Here is a 19,215-nt window from a genome sequence, read left to right as displayed (position 1 = left end):
ATGTTCTCAAACTCATAAAAAACTCATTGGGTATGTGGGGAAATTAAATGCAAGGCTAGTGGCCTTGTTGCTTTCATGAAAGGTAGAAAGATGCAGATTCCCATGCCCAGTGATGCAGTGGAAAAGGCTGAGGTGCAGGCGCTCATCATGACAGCAGTGGTGCAGCTAGGACTGGACATTGGGGCTAAAGTCCAGGGAATCCAGGGCCCTCCTAAATGGCCACCCAGAGAATGGCAGGTGATGAGGGTAGCAGCAAAAGCTTTCTCCATTTTATTCCTGTAGTCATAATGGTGATATGTTTAAAGTGAGTTTAAAATGCTTTAACTCCACATGCTCAGAGTATTTGCTTTTACCAAACAGTTTTGTTGTCTGGGGGGTGCTGGGAATTGTAGGACTTTCCCCCTTTTCTAAACATGCATAGGATTGCACCCAAAGTCCATGTTCTAAAGTTACCTGGAGCTACGCCATGGCACAACACTCCCTAAAGCCATGCCTCCCAAGCAGAGCCCAAAATGCAGATCTAAGTGTTGTTCCATATCTGTACATACACAGAGACACCGACAGACAGCCCAGCTCAAGACATTCTGGGAGTTTTTCCTCACACCAATGAGAAATATTTTATCTTAAAGTCAACAAACTAGTTCCAGCAGTTTTAACCTTCACCAGGAGCAGGTCTTTTGCAATGCTGATGGATAATAATTTCCCATTTGAGACAAGACAGGCCAAAATTCTTCACATTGTAACAGGGGTTGTCCACAACAAGACTGTTGCAGTGAAAATCCTTCCCTGTCATCATCACCAGCTACTGTGAGCATTGCAGTTGAGTTCAGAATCATCAAAGACATCCGGGGGGGGGGGGTTAGTAGATGACATCATAGTCCTTGCTAATCAGGAGGTCCCAACACTGTGAGCCCTGGCTCCACTCCACCTCTGCTCATATCCATATGGACATTGTCAAGGAAGAGCAGAGTATCACATCTGTTGACTTCTTCAATATTTAAAATCTTGCATTTATGTTGCATGTTTTCAGTTTTCAAAGCACTGCCCATACATTAATTTCAGCCATCCTTACAATGACCCTGTAATGTAGGACAGTGTGGTCAGCTCCAGAGAGTAAGTGGGTCTGGGGTGGGGATGGACTAAGAGATTGTGACTTTTCTCTAATCACCTTAATGGTTGTGGTAAAATTTGACCTGGGAACTTTTCCACTCACATTCTTAGGCTTCATTCCTCAATACATGTACTACAGAGTAAGCATGCATAGGGTTGAGCTATTAACAGTGCAATTCTGTACATGTCTACTCAAAAGAAAGTCCTACTAAGTTCAATGGGGCTTACTCCCAGGAAAGGGAGTATAGGATTGCAGCCTTAATTACATTAACTCTAGGCTAAACTCAGTTATTTGCTACCTGGTCATTATGGTGGATGCCCAATTCACAACACAACCCATACTTACCACACTAACACTCTAACTGTTTTCAAGAGCTTTGCAATACCACATAAAATCTGGCTATGCAGAGAAGTAGCTTTGATCTGGGTGTCTGGTGGAGTAATCTACCACAGTCAACTTCACTCAACCCAAATCTACCCTCATGGCCATACATAATGAAAGGCAGCTCATCAAAGCAAGGAAGCCATCCTGCCATCCAAATTCCACTTGAGGTTCATCTTCTCCTGGACAATACCTTTTTATGTATATATCCAAAATCTGTATTAGTGCAATATCTTTATCAGGCCAACCAGTAGCTCACCAAAACATGCAAGCTTTTGAAATCTCCAGATCACTTCCACCAGGCAAGATGTTATAAAAAGTGTGTGTGTGTGTGTGTGTGTGTGTGTGTGTGTGTGTGTGTATGTGTGTGTATGTATGTGTAGAAGGAATAAGGGAGGCAGAGAGGGAGGGAGAGAGAGAGAAACTGACTTCATAGTAAAGTCACATTGGGCTCATTCAGAACATAACTTAAACCATGGCTTTAACCATAATGGTTAAGCCAGAAAGCCAGGCCATGTTCAGAAGACACCTTAAACCATGGCTTTACCCATGGTGCATAAGGCTTTTTGCTTTATTCACCATGGTTAAAGCCATGGTTTAAGGTGTCTTCTGAACACAGCCTGACTTTCTGGCTTAACCACTATGGTTAAAGCCATGGTTTAAGGTATCTGCAAATTCAGAGTCCAAAGATGGAATGCAGGAGGAGGGTACTGCAGACATACAAATTTGGCTGTGCAGGTTATGTGATGGTTACAGAAACAACCTGCTGCTGCCCTTAGGTTTGCTGGGATGAAGAAAATGGGAAACGTTGGGTGTATGTACCCTTTCTTATATACTGATCTGTGTTCAGGCCCTTTGCACAGAGAGAACCCCATCCTACCCCTGATTGGAATGGAAAGTTTGCTGATAAGGTGCATGAACATCAAAGCCTTTTCTGCTTTAATCTCTTAGCAAACTGGGAAATTCCTCAGCTGTTCAACAATTTCTCTGGGACTCCTGATTATTTTCAGGCAAACGGTGAACCTAGGAACAGATGGTCTGATCTGAAAATACTGATAAACTTTTATTGGCTTTGCAAGTTAGAAACTGCTAGTGAGATCACCGGCATCTAAAGAATGCTGGTAAGTAACCAGCATATTCCCTGGGTGTTGTTCACTGGAGGAGGATTTCATTCATTTCCTAATGACAAAAGATAATATATTTGACACCGGTCATTACACCACGTAAGCTTTCATTTTCTATAGCTCTGGAAAACATGTTGTTTTTACAACAAAGAGACAGACATAATTAAATACATTGTTTATGCAGGACAGTGCTCCTAGGATTTCTTCTCCACATTTGAGGAAATTTAGATCCCATAGCCAACCACAACATTCAGGTCTGTTTTTGGGAGGAGCTGTAGCTAAATGGTAGAGCAAATGCTTTGCCTGTTGGTTCAGTCCATGGAATGTCCAGTTTAAGGGAGCATCTCAGTTAGCAGAGCTGGCTGGGAGACTTGACTGAATTCTTCGAGCACTGCTGACAGTCAGAGAAGGAAACAGTGGAGGCTGGTTGCTCTGATGTTAGTGGGGCAGTAAATACACTCTGGGTTTCAGTCAGAAACAGAACTCTTAAGGGGCTCTCCAAAGTGTGGAGCACCTTGGAGAGCTCCTTTAGAATTCTGACTGGTTCTGACTGAAACCCAGAGCAGATACACTGCCCCACTGACATCAGAGTCACCAACCTCTACTGGAAGTAAACTCTACTGGGCTAGATGGACTCATGGTCTGATTCAGGATAAGCAGTTTCATATGTTCATAGTACAAACACTGCAGTTCAGACTGGGAGTTCCAAGCAGCATCCATGCATTTTCATTACCTATTTATTTATTTTTTTACTTCTAGAGAATGCACCCAGTTTCACAGAGGCTGGTATAGAAACAACACTATTATGGTTGTGGTAGGTAAGTTCCCACAGTGCAACTCATAGTAAATAGCCCAGTGAGTGAGTCTAGCTGGAAGATGAGCAGGAGCTGATGTTATCCTTACCTGCCTCCTTCTCTGTCCTGATATCTTTCCCACAGAGCAGATATTGGTAGATGCTCCCCTGAGTGGAGGTGGAGAAGGGGGAAGAGGAGGAGGGGAAAGCCCAAGGGGAGCAGGCTCTGATGTCATATGTGCCTGCCCCCATCTCTCCGGACTTGTTCCAAAGGCAAAAATACATCTTCTCTGTTTCTACATTACATACAGCGTTGGCACTCAGGAGCTCAGCCAGCCCAAGAAGATATACACATGAGCAGCTGAGCATAGCCAGATCTAGGGCTTAGAGAAATAAAGGAGCTATAAAAGCTAATGAGGCATATAAATCCTCAAGAACAGAAAGAATTATACGTGGGATTTCCTTTCATCCAATTGACAGCTTACATGCTCAGTTTTCTGTGGCCCCATCTTAAAGCAATGCCATCGTACCAAAATCAAGCAAATGACCCTTACCCATAAACGACTCCATGTGGCTGATTCCCCATCTAAATTGAGTTGTTTACAGGCAATATCAGAACATCAGTGATTCACAACCAGGACCACACACCATGCTAACATGCTAACACAAAGAAATCGTTGACATGAATGAAATATAATCCTGCCCCATGGAACCCCAAACAGGTATGATGGAGTGTGATAAGGGTGGTTGTTTGCATGTTCAACATCATTTTTAAAGTGGACCTAGGTGTCAGAACATGGGAGCCAATCCTTAGTTCTGTGTCACATTCCTTCCTTCTGGACAACTTAGGCTGCTAGTTTCTAAGATGGCCTCTGGGTTGCTGGAGTATCGTTAGAGTTTCAGATGTTAAACCTGAGAGTTCCATGCACTGCATCTCAGAGAATCCAAACACTTTCCAGTCTAATTAAAAAGTGGCACTGAAAGCCCACTTCAAGAATTGCACAGGAGCCGCCAATGTCATGAGCTGGCTGAAGAGGCAATAAAGGTTATACAACAGATTATACAAAGGTTATACAATGGCAGTGCATTATTTCCCACTGCTTGTAGCAGGAGGAGATGCACCACAGCTGCCCACCACCCCAGCATGAGAGATCGGGTAGGCAGCCTCTCTGGAGTGAAGCGAAGGCCCAAATGCCATGCTTTGAGTGGTCATTCCTCAAAGCGAGGCATAGGGAGGTGGCCCTGGAGACTACTGTGTATAGTTCAGGTCACCACACTTAAAAAAATATATTATTAAGCTGGCAAAAGTGCAGAACAGGGCATCTAAAATGATGTAAATGGAGCATCTCCCCTACGGGGTAAGGTTACAACAGCTGGGATTGTTTAGCTTGGAAAAAAGGAGGCTAAGGGGAAACATGATAGAGGTGTACAAAATTATGCAAGGTGTGGAGAATGTGGATAGGGAGACACTTTTCTCCCTCTCTCAAAATACAAGAATTGGGGAACATCCCAAGAAGCTGATTGATGGGAAATTCAGGGCAAACAAAAGAAAGTACTTCTTCACACAACGTGTAATTAAATTATTGAACTCACTACCACACGATGTAGTGATGGCCACCAATTTGGATGGCTTTAAAAGGGGGTTGGATAAATTCCTCGAGGAGAAGGCTATCAATGGCTGCTAGCCCTGGTGGCTATGTGCTTCCTCTAGTATGCAAGGCAATAAGCCTATCTGTATCAGTTGCTGGGGAACCTGGGCGGGAGGGTGCTGTTGCACCGTGGCCTGCTTTGTTGGTCCCTGGTTGATGGCCGGTTGTCCACTGTGTGAGCAGAGTGCTGGACTAGATGGAACCTCGGTCTGATCCAGCATCAGGGCACTTCTTATGTACTTACCTGTAATGACCATTCAGGCAGCCTCCAGGGCCACCTCACAATCCCATCCTCTGGGGAACGACCTCTCAGAGCTTGGCACATGGAGCTGGGTGTCTCTCCAAAGAGGCTGCCTGCCTAATCTCTCCTTTGCAGGATGCCCCAAGAGCAAGAGACTGAGCGGACTCTCTGGAGAGGCCACCTGCCCCCCCCTCCAATCTCTTGCTTTGGGTGAGTCACCAGAATGAGAGATCTTGCAGGAACTCTCCAGATAGATGTCTTGGCTGCTTTGTGTGGCTGAAATGGCTCTTCAGAGAGGCTGCGCCCCTGCCCGATCTTTCACTTTGGGAGAAGGCTCAGAGCAAGAGATGTGTGGAGGGGGACTTCTCCTCCAACGAGCCTCACTTGTGTGCCACAGCAAGAGAATGGGACCAGGGAGGTACAACACTGACCGCAGGGGCCCTTCTGGTGGCAGGAGGTGCAATCCGCTGCCCCTCCAGATCCGCTGCCCCTCTTGATCTGCCACCTACTCAGGGGGTTCTCGCTGCCTGATGGGAGGGCCAGCCCTGGCCTTCTGAGTCTGGCCTTGCACACCAAAGAGTCCACTGTGAGACGGAGACACTTGTACCCTGAGAAATTTCCAGTAGGCTGCACATGTTGTTTGCTCAAGAGGGTTTCATATCTCAGGCTGTCTGAATAATCTGTCTTTCTGGTTGTTGTTTTTTATCATGTTCCAAATAATATTTTCCTCTGGTGGTATAAAGCATTGTTGGAAGCTAAGGAGAGAGTAAAACGTCATCCTCTGTAAAACTATTTCTAATTTATGACAACATCTGCATGAGCATGCTAACACTTTCCAAGAATACAAAGCCACTGCTAATACAAATGGAGCCATGGCATCTATCTATCTATCTATCTATCTATCTATCTATCTATCTATCAATCATCTATCTATCTATCTATCTATCTATCTATCTTGCATTTTGAAATTTATAATTTGAAAATAAGTGGGAAGCATGCTGGTTTTGTATTTCCTCTACCTGATTAAGCTGTGGTTAATGAGCATCCCCCAGATACACATGCACAAATGTGCATACATTATAAGATGACACATGGCAAGGGCCATTTTAACTTTTGCAACAGCATGCCTTGGCAGGAATGACCCAATAATATACACACACAGTTCTTCAAAAGCAAAAGGGGAATTTCCTTGTGCACACAAGAATTTGAAATGTACAGTCATTACTATGGGGAATTCAATAAACTCCTGGGTGGATTCAACCAAAACATGGAATACACATTGAATTTGCAGAGCAATACATACACACAATATCAAAGTGGAGGGTGTAAATATCCATATGCTAAGTTTTAAACAGTTGGGGAAGATGAGCTGCTGTGTAGATTAATCTGGCTGGGTGTGCAAGGAGAAAATATCTGAGTTTAGACTGGGTAGAACTTGGGATTCTGGGGATGTTGTGTGGGTAAAGGCTAGTCAAATTAGGAACCTAATTCCTCTGGGAGAGGGAGGTGGAGGGAAAGGTTTGAAGCAAGTTTGCAAGAGTGGGGTGGAGGTGGAGGTAAAAGAAAGATAGAGCAAATTGCACACTCACACCAGCACACAGTAGAAAAGAGGGGGAGATGAGGTGGGAGACTACACTTTGCACCTAAAGCCTTCCTGAAGAAAAAACAGAGTCTAAAACACAGTTCACACATAACAGGAGGAAACTGTGAGTGAAATAACCCCACAATTTGCTGTGGCACAGACTGACTGAGGGCTGTTACGTGACATCCAGACCTGGGCACTATAGGTTGATCATACACTAAAACCAAAGTTACCCTACAATAAGAAGCAATCTCTGTCTGGATCACTCTATTTACAATACATGATAGCTTTTTAATACTGTTGTTAAAAAATCCAGACAGCTCTTGACACAACTTGGGAAACATCTTTGCACCTTTTTTCTTATTTGATTTGAACGTATGTATTTATTGCATTTATAATATTTGTTTCATTTTTTGCTCCTGCTGGAATGCTTCCAACACAAGTACATGCATTCAAATTTGATTGGAAGAAAAGAGTCATGTGATTTAGTTGCCATGTCATATAAACGTGTAAAAATACTGGTAGTTCTGCATTATTCTCCTAACAACACCAGTTCAATCAGCTGTCTACTGAGAATCAATGGAGAGAGTTTGGTTTTTGCTGCTGCTCAGCCTTGCCTTGACAGAAGGGGGGCTCTTCCTTAATCTGGTAAGGGGGCACTGGGTAATGTTTTTGTACACTTTCCTGGGGCAACACTGATGAAGGCATTTGCTGTCTGACACTTGTGGTATTCTTGCTGGTATTGGGATGATCACTTGGTTCTTTTACAGTAAGATGCTTTTACGGGTGATTCTTCCCACCCTTGATGTGATTTCAGCATATCAGCCAATCTAGGGTTTATTTCAGAGATGCGTAAGTCACCCCAGTCCACTAGAGAATTAATAGTATAATCATGGATGGGATGGGGAGAAGCAATCAGAATATATCTGGCACCAGGATTAGTTTGGGTACCAGCCTATGCAGCAAGGAGGGAGACTCCCATTTCCTGTCAAAGTAAATAGAATGCAAGTCTATGGCATCTGAAAGTTCAAGTATTGGCAAATGTGCCCGTATAGCTAGATTTGTGATGTCTGGGCTTTCATGCAAGAGCGCTAGTAAGACAGGGAAGTTGGAGAGGAAGGGTGTCCCACTGAATCAACCTGATGTCACTTCAATAGAAGACCCCAAAGAGCCAGGGGTGCTCTCCATCCAGTGGATGGTGCTGAATATGGACCTGTGAGGCCTGCTTAGGCATAGCTTCATTGGTTAGCTTGGTCCCCTATCAAGTTTTGGGCCGTCCTGCGTTGCCCGGTTTCAAAGCGAGGAAACCACAGTCCTTCCACCATGTGACCTGGCTTCAGCGCCAGGCTGTGGGAGTTCCAGGGCAGATGGCGACTGCTGGTAGTTGCCAGAAGAACTAAGTTTTTAAAAAGAAAAAGAGCTTCTTCATTTTAAAAACACACACAACACCTTGTCTAGCCAAGGGCTGGCCAGATGGACATGAATGTTGTTACAGATGCTCATTTTATTATTTTTACTTTAAAAATAAGTTATTCTTTTCTGTAACAAAATTGTACTCATTCCCAAGTAAGTGTATTTCACATCAGGGTAGCAAAGGCAAATTCTCTTTTATTACTGAAGTCTTGTTGGTTCCATGAATTAAGTGAGTTTAAAATGTGAAACCCCTCAGAATGTTGTTTCATTTGGTTTTAAATCAGAGCCTGAAAACATTTATTTGTTTGTATGTATCAGCAATGTAAAAGCACCTGTAAAGCATGGAACAGGGAGTGAAGGAAAGAGATGAAAAATGTTAATTCTGTGCTTCCCACCTGAACTTATACACATGGTTTTCTAAAGCATCCCCACCCTCTAAGACCAAAATGTCCTGGCTCTGAACTTACCTAGGTGCACTACTGGGAGCACTGAAGTGCATAAAACCAGAAGTCACTCTTGGCTTCAATTTTCCGATATGAAAAATAGGTGTAAGAATTGTAAGTCACAGAATTATGAGGATGAATGAGGTAATCTCTCAAAGGTGGACGGAGCCAGGAGGTGATGTGTTCTGATATCGACAGATGATATTATGATATGCTTTGGGGACACTAGAAAGGCTAACCATTGCATCTAAAAAAAATAAACATCACCTGTGCCATTTTTACCATGCAAAAAGAAGATCAAGTGCATCAGTCCAAGGGTCAGAGGAGCAGGGGACATGAAGATTTATCTGATTGCTTGCATCTGATTTAACTATGCTTTCTTTCTAGAAAAATGGAGAGCTGTGTTTGCAAAGTATTCAGTGCAGAAGCAAATGCTGTCACAGAAAAGATGGGTTAAGTCTGTCTCGTTGTGCAGACAAAGCGGCTGAGAACCAGGAGTGCAGCCGAAAGGTAGGCGGCATGTCCTAGGGTTGACACGAACTCGTCATCTGATGGTCCTGATAGCCATCACATTCTTTGTCTTCTTACAAAATGCATGTAAAGCGGCTAATAATACCATTCAGATGAGCATCTGGCAACAAAATGGAAAGCAGTGGAGAGAGGAGTAGAGAGAAGTAACTTGATCAAATTAACGGGCAGCAAAGGTTCAACTAGCAGCAGGGCAGATGAAATGAATTTAAGGCTGCAATCTAATGCAGTCTATTCAGAAGGATGCCCCTCCGTGTTCAGTGCAATTACTCCCAGACTGTGTGGAGGATTTCAGCCTAAGGACAATGTCCAGTGCTGTCATAGCACTGGTGTACACCAATGCTTGGTGCAACATCATCAATGCTAGAGTTGTGGCAGCCTTGGCTCCTAGCCAATGGCTGCAATCCTATAAGCCCTTTCCTGGGAGTTGGATTCAGGAATTCAATGAGAGTCACGTCTGCATAGACATGTGGTGTAAGAGGAGGAAGGGAGTTGCCCTACTGAATATGAGAGATGCTTATGAAAGTGAAGTAGAATGTAATGTATCAGATGAAACAAACTAATGAGTTTTGGACATGTTAAGGAATTGGAAAAATGTATAGGGGAAAAGGAATGAGATGGTTAATTTTGGAAGGGCCCAGAGCTTGGAGTAGAGGACATACAGAGTGTTCCAGGCTAGCATCTCCAGGTAAAGGATCTCAGGTAGTAGGGCTGGGGAAGACGTCCTGCTCGAGATCTTGGAGGCCATTGCCAATTGGAGCAAATAGCCTTAGCCAGGGACAGCGATCTGCACTCTCCATGTTTTGGACTACATCTTCCATAATCTCTGACCATTGACTATGCTTCCTGTGGCTGATTGCAGTTGTAGTCCAAAACAGCTGGAAGGCACCAAGTTGCCTAACCTTAAATTTGATGGACCAGGGAGGTGACTTCATATATAAAAATATCACATGGTTGATAACAATGGAGGGGTGCAGATTAACATCTGAGCCCCGTTCAGCTGGTGGAATGAAGAAGAAGCTGCACCCTGGTAAAGCAGGATGTTCTGATCTATGTCTCCATCTCTTCCAGCACATTTATCAAGTTTACTACAGGTGTCCCTGCGAGAACGGCTTAACATGTGAGGCAGACTGGACAATTGTGGGGGGTATCACCAACACTGACTATGGCATCTGCAAAGACCCAGCAAAAAGAATCAACAGTCAATGAGGAGAAACATTAAAGGTGTCTGCATTCTCCCCTACTTCCATCTGCTGTTATCATTTCCATGGCAAAAATCATTCCTGTCCTAGACTTCCAATCAAATCATCATCACCCCTCTCTTCTATTTCATGTATGCATTCATTGATATAAATGGCAAATACTTCCCAACATACCCCTCATAAAACCTGCTGCAAACCCTTACTTGCCATAGGCAGATATCATGCTCTTACCTGGAGAAATCTGCCATGGATTAAAATAAGTTTTGATTTGTATGAATTTACCTGTGGATTCTGCGTTTTCAAAGTCAAACAGATTCCACAGACTCTCTGGGTGTGTGGGTGATGCACTAATTTGCAGTAAGCACTAATGCATCTCAGTAGAAGGGGAAGAATGAGAAAGCAGTGAAATTTTTCATCAGGTGTAGATAGGAAATTGTGCAATTGTGGCCAGGTTGCAGTACATTAGTGCAAGTGCACACCTGTTTCCTAAACTTGGCGCTATCCAGATGTGTTGGACTATTTATTTATTTATTTATTTATTTATTACATTTTTATACCGCCCAATAGCCGAAGCTCTCTGTTGGAAGACTACATCTGCCATGTTGGCTGGGGATGATAGGATCTACAATCCCACATATCTGGAGGGTGCCAACTCTAGACTGTCATTTCCCATACCTGGGCTTTGCCATGGATACAGGAGAAGTCAGAAGTCTCTTCCTCTCTCTTTCCTCCCACTGCCCCATCAGTCTGGCAGACAGTGTGTCCCTGGCTGATGCCTGGCAAAAGCCATTAGAAAGGGCCATATTTCTTATCTCTGACCAGTGGAGTAGTGGCGCCGAGACTCAATGCAATACAGCAGCAGCACTTCTTTTATGAACAGGGACACTGAGGTCATGTGCCACCACTACCCACCTCCAAAAGTATGTGTTCTCCCTGACCATAGCTGCAATTCTCACAACAGCTGGGAGCAATGCAATTTTCCTAGCAGCAATCTATTGTTCCCAATTGTGATGCAAAGTATTTGTGGGAGGGGGCTTCATGGCCCTCCTTGTGTTCTTAAACAGTTACATGTGTATACAATGTTTGGTGAAATCTCTGGAGCCAAACAGCAGGTGAAGATGAGAACTGCTTGAACAGGATTCAGTCTACACACATGATTTACTGGGCCAAATGACATCATGGCTGCCCCGCAGGCACTCCGCCACATCCTCTGCTAAAATATGCATTTTCGAAAGTCGTTTTAATGCATATTTTATCTTAAATGCAGCTCTGGCATGCTTCAGCTGTCATGTGGCCCATTCACTTGAATTAAATCCTGTGATGGGTGTGTCTGTGCTGGGCTGTGCCTGGTCAGGAGACTGGGGTTTGAAGCAGATTCACGGCCCCACTGACATCGGAGTCACCAGCCTCCACTGGAAGTAAACTATACTGGGCTAGATGGACTAATGATCTGACTCAGGATAAGCAGTTTCATATGTTCATAGTACAAGCAGTACAGTTCAGACTGGGAGTTCCAAGCAGCATCCACGCATTTTCATTACCTATTTATTTATTTATTTATTTATTACATTTCTATACCGCCCAATAGCCGGAGCTCTCTGGGCGGTTCACAAAAATTAAAAACATTCAAAGTATAAAACAACAGTATAAAACCATAATTTAAAATACAATATAAAAGCTCGACCAGATAAAAACAGCAGCAATGCAAAACACCATGTTAACATGTATTTATCCATTTATAGATTGTTAAAATGTTGGGAGAATAAAAAGGTCTTCACCTGGTGCCTAAAAGCATATAATGTAGGTGCCAAGCGAACCTCCTTAGGGAGCTCATTCCACAGCCAGGGTGCCACAGCAGAGAAGGCCCTCCTCCTGGTAGCCACCTGCCTAGAAGTAAATTTATTTATTTAATTCTAGAGAATGCACCCAGTTTCACAAAGGCTGGAATAGAAACAATTGCAAATAGCCACAATGCTGGTAGGTAAATATATAATAGAAATTTTTGTACATACAATATTGAATAAAATAGTACAAATAAACTAACATAATTGAACAGCTGAGCACTAAACACGAGAGGAAATAACGGTAACAGAAATATTCAAGTACCTTGATGCAGCTTTCAGAGTTAGACGTGTTGAGCCTACCCCATCTTAGTGTAGCCACAGCCAGGGGCACCCCTAGGCATAGCCCCTGCCATGGTGCACCCCTATAGATCTCCAAACGAGGGGGTCTCTGCACTCTGTTCCCCTGAGGGGAAGGGTTGCCCCTTAGCTAAAGTGCAGGGAGAAGCCATATAACTCTTGTCTCTAGGTCTATGCATTTCCCCTGGCTTCAAACTGTATTGACTGCAGACCTATGCATTAGTTCAGGAGGCCTCTTTCCAGTCACTCAGGATGTTCCAGCAGGTTTCAATCACATGGACACATTTAAAATAATTACAATGTGTTTTTAAAAAACAAAACAATACTGAGGTGCACATCCCTTTTTGTTGTTGTTTATTCGTTCAGTCGCTTCTGACTCTTCGTGACTTCATGGACCAGCCCACGCCAGAGCTTTCTGTCGGCTGTCGCCACCCCTAGCTCCCCTAAGGTCAAGTCTGTCACCTCCAGAATATCATCCATCCATCTTGCCCTGGGTCGGCCCCTCTTCCTTTTGCCTTCCACTTTCCCTAGCATCAGCCTCTTCTCCAGGGTATCCTGTCTTCTCATTATGTGGCCAAAGTACTTCAGTTTTGCCTTTAATACCATTCCCTCAAGTGAGCAGTCTGGCTTTATTTCCTGGAGTATGGACTGGTTTGATCTTCTTGCAGTCCAAGGCACTCTCAGCATTTTCCTCCAACACCACAGTTCAAAAGCATCTATCTTCCTTCGCTCAGCTTTCCTTATGGTCCAGCTCTCGCAGCCATAGGTTACTACGGGGAATACCATTGCTTTAACTATGCGGACCTTTGTTGTCAGTGTGGTGTCTCTGCTGTTAACTATTTTATCAAGATTTGTCATTGCTCTCCTCCCAAGAAGTAAACATCTTCTGATTTCCTGGCTGCAGTCAGCGTCTGCAGTAATCTTTGCACCCAGAAATACAAAGTTTGTCACTGCCTCCACGTTTTCTCCCTCTATTTGCCAGTTATCAATCAAGCTGGTTGCCATAATCTTGGTTTTTTGAGGTTTAACTGCAACCCAGCTTTTGCACTTTCTTCTTTCACCTTTGTCATAAGGCTCCTCAGCTCCTCCTCACTTTCAGCCATCAATGTGGTGTCATCTGCATATCTGAGATTGTTAATGTTTCTTCCTGCGATTTTAACTCCAGCCTTGGATTCGTCAAGCCCAGCACGTCGCATGATGTGTTCTGCATACAAGTTGAATAGGTAAGGTGAGAGTATACAACCCCGCCGTACTCCTTTCCCAATCTTAAACCAGTCCGTTGTTCCGTGGTCTGTTCTTACCATTGCTACTTGTTCATTATACAGATTCCTCAGGAGGCAGACAAGATGACTTGGTATCCCCATACCACCAAGAACTTGCCACAGTTTGTTATGATCCACACAGTCAAAGGCTTTAGAATAGTCAATAAAACAGAAATAGATGTTTTTCTGAAACTCCCTGGCTTTCTCCATTATCCAGCGGATATTGGCAATTTGGTCTCTAGTTCCTCAGCCTTTTCTAAACCCAGCTTGTACATCTGGCAATTCTCGCTCCATGAATTGCTGGAGTCTACCTTGCAGGATCTTGAGCATTACCTTGCTGGCATGTGAAATAAGTGCCACTGTCCGATAGTTTGAACATTCTTTAGTGTTTCCCTTTTTTGGTATCCCTAGGGTCACCTTAATATGCATGCCAAGTTTCAGGTGTCTAGGTTTCACAGTCTTAGGAATATGGTGTTGACAGGTAAATGGACAGAAGGATGGACAGATGGATCAAAGACAGACATCCTCTGTTATTAGATTGCAGTGGTTTATATCCCACCTTTCAGGATACAAATCCTTACAAGGAGCTTACAAGTAACAACAAAATATATGAATAAAAGTGCAATGAACAATATTAACACACACAAAAAAAGTCAACAAGATCTTTCCCACAGGGCAACTCATGGTAAACAGCCCAGTGGGAGAAAGGTGAGACCAGGCGCAAGGTGAGCAGGAGCTGATGTTATCCTCACCTGCCTCCTTCTCTGTCCTGATATCTTTCCCACAGAGCAGATGATGGTAGATGCTCCCCTGGGTGGTGGTGGTGGTGGTGGTGGTGGTGGTGGTGGTGGTGGTGGTGGAGGAGGAGGAGGAGGAGGAGGAGGAGGAGGGGAAGGGGAATGCCCAGCCTGCCTCCGTTTCTCCAGACTTGTTCCAAAGGCTAAGATACATCTTCTCTGTTTCTACATTACATACAACGTTGGCACTCAGGAGCTCAGCCAGCCCAAGAAGATATACACATGAGCAGCTGAGCATAGCCAGATCTAGGGCTTAGAGAAATAAAGGAGCGATAAAAGCTAATGAGGCATATAAATCCTCAAGAACAGAAAGAATTATAAGTGGGATTTCATTTCATCCAATTGACAGCTTACATGCTCAGTTTTCTGTGGCCCCATCTTAAAGCGATGCCCATCGTACCAAATAAGCAAATGACCCTCACCCATAAACAACTCCATGTGGCCGATTCCCCATCTAAATTGAGTTGTTTACAGGCAATACCAGAACATCAGTGATTCACAACCAGGACCACACACCATGCTAACATGCTAACACAAAGAAATCGTTGACATGAACGAAATATAATCCTGCCCCATGGAACCCCAAACAGGTATGATGGAGTGTGATAAGGGTGGTTGTTTGCATGTTCAACATCATTTTTAAAGTGGACCTAGGTGTCAGAACATGGGAGCCAATCCTTAGTTCTGTGTCACATTCCTTCCTTCTGGACAACTTAGGCTGCTAGTTTCTAAGATGGCCTCTGGGTTGCTGGAGTATCGTTAGAGTTTCAGATGTTAGACCTGAGAGTTCCATGCACTGCATCTCAGAGAAGCCAAACACTTTCCAGTCTAATTAAAAAGTGGCACTGAAAGCCCACTTCAAGAATTGCACAGGAGCCGCCAATGTCATGAGCTGCCTGAAGAGGCAATAAAGGTTATACAACAGATTATACAAAGGTTATACAATGGCAGTGCATTATGTCCCACTGCCTGTAGCAGGAGGAGATGCACCACAGCCAGCATGAGAGATCAGGTAGGCAGCCTCTCTGGAGTAAAACCAAGGCCCAAATGCCATGCTTTGAGGGGTTCTTCCTCAAAGTGAGGCATGGTGAGGTGGCCCTGGAGACTACCAGTAATGGCCATACAGATAGCCTCCAGGGCCACCTCACAATCCCATCCTCTGAGGAGCGACCTCTCAGAGCTTGGCACATGGAGCTGGGTGTCTCTCCAAACAGGCCGTCTGCCTGATCTCTCCTTTGCAGGACTCCCCAAGAGCAACAGATTGAACAGATTCTCTGGAAAGGCCACCTGCCCCCCCCCCCAATCTCTTGCTTTGGGTGAGTCACCAGAATGAGAGATCTTGCAGGAACTCTCCGGAGAGGTGTGTTGGCTACATTTTGTGGCTGACGTGGCTCTCCAGAGAGGCTCCCCACCTGATCTTTCACTTTGGGAGAGGGCTCAGAGCAAAAGATTATTTATTTATTTATTTATTTATTTAGCACCAACAATGTACTTGGTGCTGTACAAAATATACAAATAAAACAGCGATACCCTGCCTAGAGGCTGACAATCTAAAAAGATGGGGGGGGGGACTTCTCTTCCAACGAGCCTCACTTGTGTGCCACAGCAAGAGAATGGGACCAGGGAGGTACAACACTGACCGCAGGGGCCCTTCTGGTGGCAGGAGGTGCAATCCGCTGCCCCTCCAGATCCGCTGCCCCTCTTGATCTGCCACCTAAGCAGGGGGTTCTCGCTGCCTGATGGGAGGGCCAGCCCTGGCTGGAAGCAAACAGCAAGGTCATTTCACTGGCCTTCTGCATCTGGCCTTGCACACCAAAGAGTCCACTGTGAGACGGAGACACTTGTACCCTGAGAAATTTCCAGTAGGCTGCACAAGTTGTTCGCCCAAGGGGGTTTCATATCTCAGACTGTCTGAATAACCATGCTGAGAAAGATCAAGCCTTCCACATTTGTGATGGTACTCAGCCTGCTTTTCATTAGCGTGACAGCCCTGCTAGGTATTACTGATGAAAGCACTGAGGAAAACTTCATCCTCTATGAAACTATTTCTAATTCATGACAACATCTGCATGAGCATGCTAACACTTCCCAAGAAAGGGGTCTTCTTCACCTTCCATCACCAGCTGAAGACCTTTTTATTTTCTCAATATTTTAACACCTAATTTAACTTAAATTTAAACTTTGCTTTTTTAATTCTTTATTTTAACCTATAACAATTTCTGCTGTGTGGTTTTATCCTGGTTGTGCTTTTTATATTGTATTTTGTATTTGTGTTTTTAGATTGTTGGTTGTTTTATTATGCTCTTCATGGTTTTAATTTTTGTGACCTGCCCAGAGAGCTTCGGCTATTGGGCAGTATAAAAATGTAATAAATAAATAAATACATACATACAAAGCCACTGCTAATACAAAAGGAGCCGTGGCATTTATCTCCCTCCCTCCCTCTTTCTCTTATTTTGAAATTTATAATATGAAAATAAGTGGGAAGCATGCTGACTTTTTATTTCCTCTACCTGATTAAGCTGCTGTTAATGAGCATTCCCCAGATACACATGTACAAATGTGCATACATTATAAGATGCATGTATAAATAGAGAAGGCAGTAGTTGATACAAACAAGATACAACCAAAATAGTGCACAAGGCACACAACTACTATGGTATGCATGTTAAAGTCAAAGACTGGGTGAACAGTTATAACAAACCGAAAGTTTTATAACAAGAACAAAAATTCAACAATATTATAACAAAAACAATCTTTAGCAGAGAACGTAAAAGTTATTAGCGATTGCAATGCTGTACAATTGTAATAATAATCAGCAGTACTGAGACACAGATAGGTCTCTTCAATATTTCAAAACCCAATATACAATACAATATAATGTAGTTACAATAGGAATCAACAGTGTAAAGACACAAAATAGTCTCTTCAGTGTTTATGGACCTTTTTAACAGGCTACCGGTTTTAAAATCCTGTTTTCGTGAGTTGCTTCATCAGAGACACACCATCTATAGGGCTAATGTCGTGGAGAAAAGGGAAGTTCAAACCTCCATTCCATGTGTAATCTCTTGAAAACCCAGCCAACGCCTTCCATCTGCTGTTATCATTTCCATGCAAAATCATTCCTGTCCTATACTTCCAAACAAATCATCATCACCCCTCTCTTCTTTTTCATGTATCCATTCATTGGTATAAATGGCAAAATACCTCCCAACATACCGCTCAGAAAACCGGCTGCAAACCCTTTCTTGCCATAGGCAGATATCACACTCTTAATGGGGATGTCAGAGAAATTCAAACGAGTTTGGATTTGTATGGATTGACCTGCAGATTCCCCACTGGACTTGCCTTTACTGAGTCATGTGGATTCCGCAGTCTTTGCGGAACGTTTTTCACTTGGGGTGGGGGTGAGCTAATTTGCAGCGAGCATTAATGCACATTAGTGAAAGTGCACACTTGCCCTAGTGCAAATTGGCATAACGACAACAAAATTCTAGTATAAAAAAACTCGGTTCCACTGGGGAGGAAGATGCAACTTCAGATTAATTCAGGAACTTTTCAACTTGGGAAGCAGAGAGTTGGCTAAAGTCATCCATGATGAGTTTCAAGGGTTATGCACTTCTCCTCTAACTTAAAACTAGATATATATTCCAGCATAGATGCGCCTTCTGAGACTATTGTGTGGGCTGGTCCATAGAAACATAGAACACAACCCCATGCATGTTTAGACAGAAAAAAATCTTACAACTCCTAGAACGTCCCAGCCAGCCACATTGAGCAAACTATGAATAAGTAGCAAAGAAACTATGAATATGTAGCAAAGAACACAGATAATAGCTGCAAGGATCAATGTTTTTATTTGCTTGGTGATACTGAGTATATTTGTATGAAGGTTTTTGTTTTTTTGTTTTTGTTTTTAATACTGGACATTTTACTGCCTGTTATTAATTGCATTGGCCATTGGCTTGGTGCAAATAAAATATGATTTGATTGATAGCTGCAAGGATCCTCTTAGCAAAAGCTTGGCAAATACCATATGTACCATCTCTGGTACAGTGGAAAAAGAAGAGAGCTTCAGCGAATGAGCAGTACAGAAACGTAATAAATAAGTAAATAAAAAAGGTTTGGAATATCATGCTGATGAACACAATAACATGTTTTAAGCTGCTGTGGGTGGGACGAACGCACTCCAAAAAAAAAAAAACCCAGATGATTTTCAACCTTAGATATACTATAGGTGTTTTACATTCAATGGGTTTACTCTAAGTAGGACTTACATTAGATTTTCTCCATTGTGATTGATTTGAATGATTTTAGTGGGAAATAGCACCAGATCAGTGAGCGGTGGGGGATGGGTGGGAAGGGTGGAATGAGCTTCTAAAGCCCATCAAGGAATGGCATCTCTGCTTAGGTAGAAGTTAAGATCCTGAACACTTCCACGGTTAGATGAAATCAGACTTTTTTTTTCCTGACACAGACAGACAAACAGTTTTGTCATCTCTTCTCCAGTTCATTTATTAGTCTCTTTTTCATCTATAAACTGTCCCC

General features: G+C 43.4%; 1 protein-coding gene across 1 annotated transcript; it reads left to right on the top strand.

Annotated features, from left to right (window-relative positions):
- The first annotated feature begins 7,460 nt into the window (after window positions 1–7,460).
- CLPS (colipase) lies at window positions 7,461–10,474 on the top strand. Its single transcript, XM_063147551.1, has 3 exons — window positions 7,461–7,529; window positions 9,125–9,247; window positions 10,337–10,474. Exons 1-3 carry the CDS (start codon window positions 7,461–7,463, stop codon window positions 10,472–10,474), a joined length of 330 nt encoding a protein of 109 aa, XP_063003621.1.
- The last annotated feature ends 8,741 nt before the right edge of the window (window positions 10,475–19,215 follow it).

This window comes from Elgaria multicarinata, chromosome 1, assembly GCF_023053635.1.
Source record: "Elgaria multicarinata webbii isolate HBS135686 ecotype San Diego chromosome 1, rElgMul1.1.pri, whole genome shotgun sequence".
In the NCBI taxonomy this organism is placed as follows: Eukaryota; Metazoa; Chordata; class Lepidosauria; order Squamata; family Anguidae; genus Elgaria; species Elgaria multicarinata.
This window is presented reverse-complemented; position numbering and strand designations above follow the sequence as displayed.

Excerpts from the sequence above, each read along its gene's own strand:
- CLPS (XM_063147551.1), top strand. The coding sequence starts at position 7,461 with ATGGAGAGAGTTTGGTTTTTGCTGCTGCTCAGCCTTGCCTTGACAGAA. Across the intron at positions 7,530-9,124 it reads GGGGGCTCTTCCTTAATCTG|AAAAATGGAGAGCTGTGTTT; the intron begins GTAAGGGGGCAC and ends CTTTCTTTCTAG. Across the intron at positions 9,248-10,336 it reads ACCAGGAGTGCAGCCGAAAG|CACATTTATCAAGTTTACTA; the intron begins GTAGGCGGCATG and ends CATCTCTTCCAG.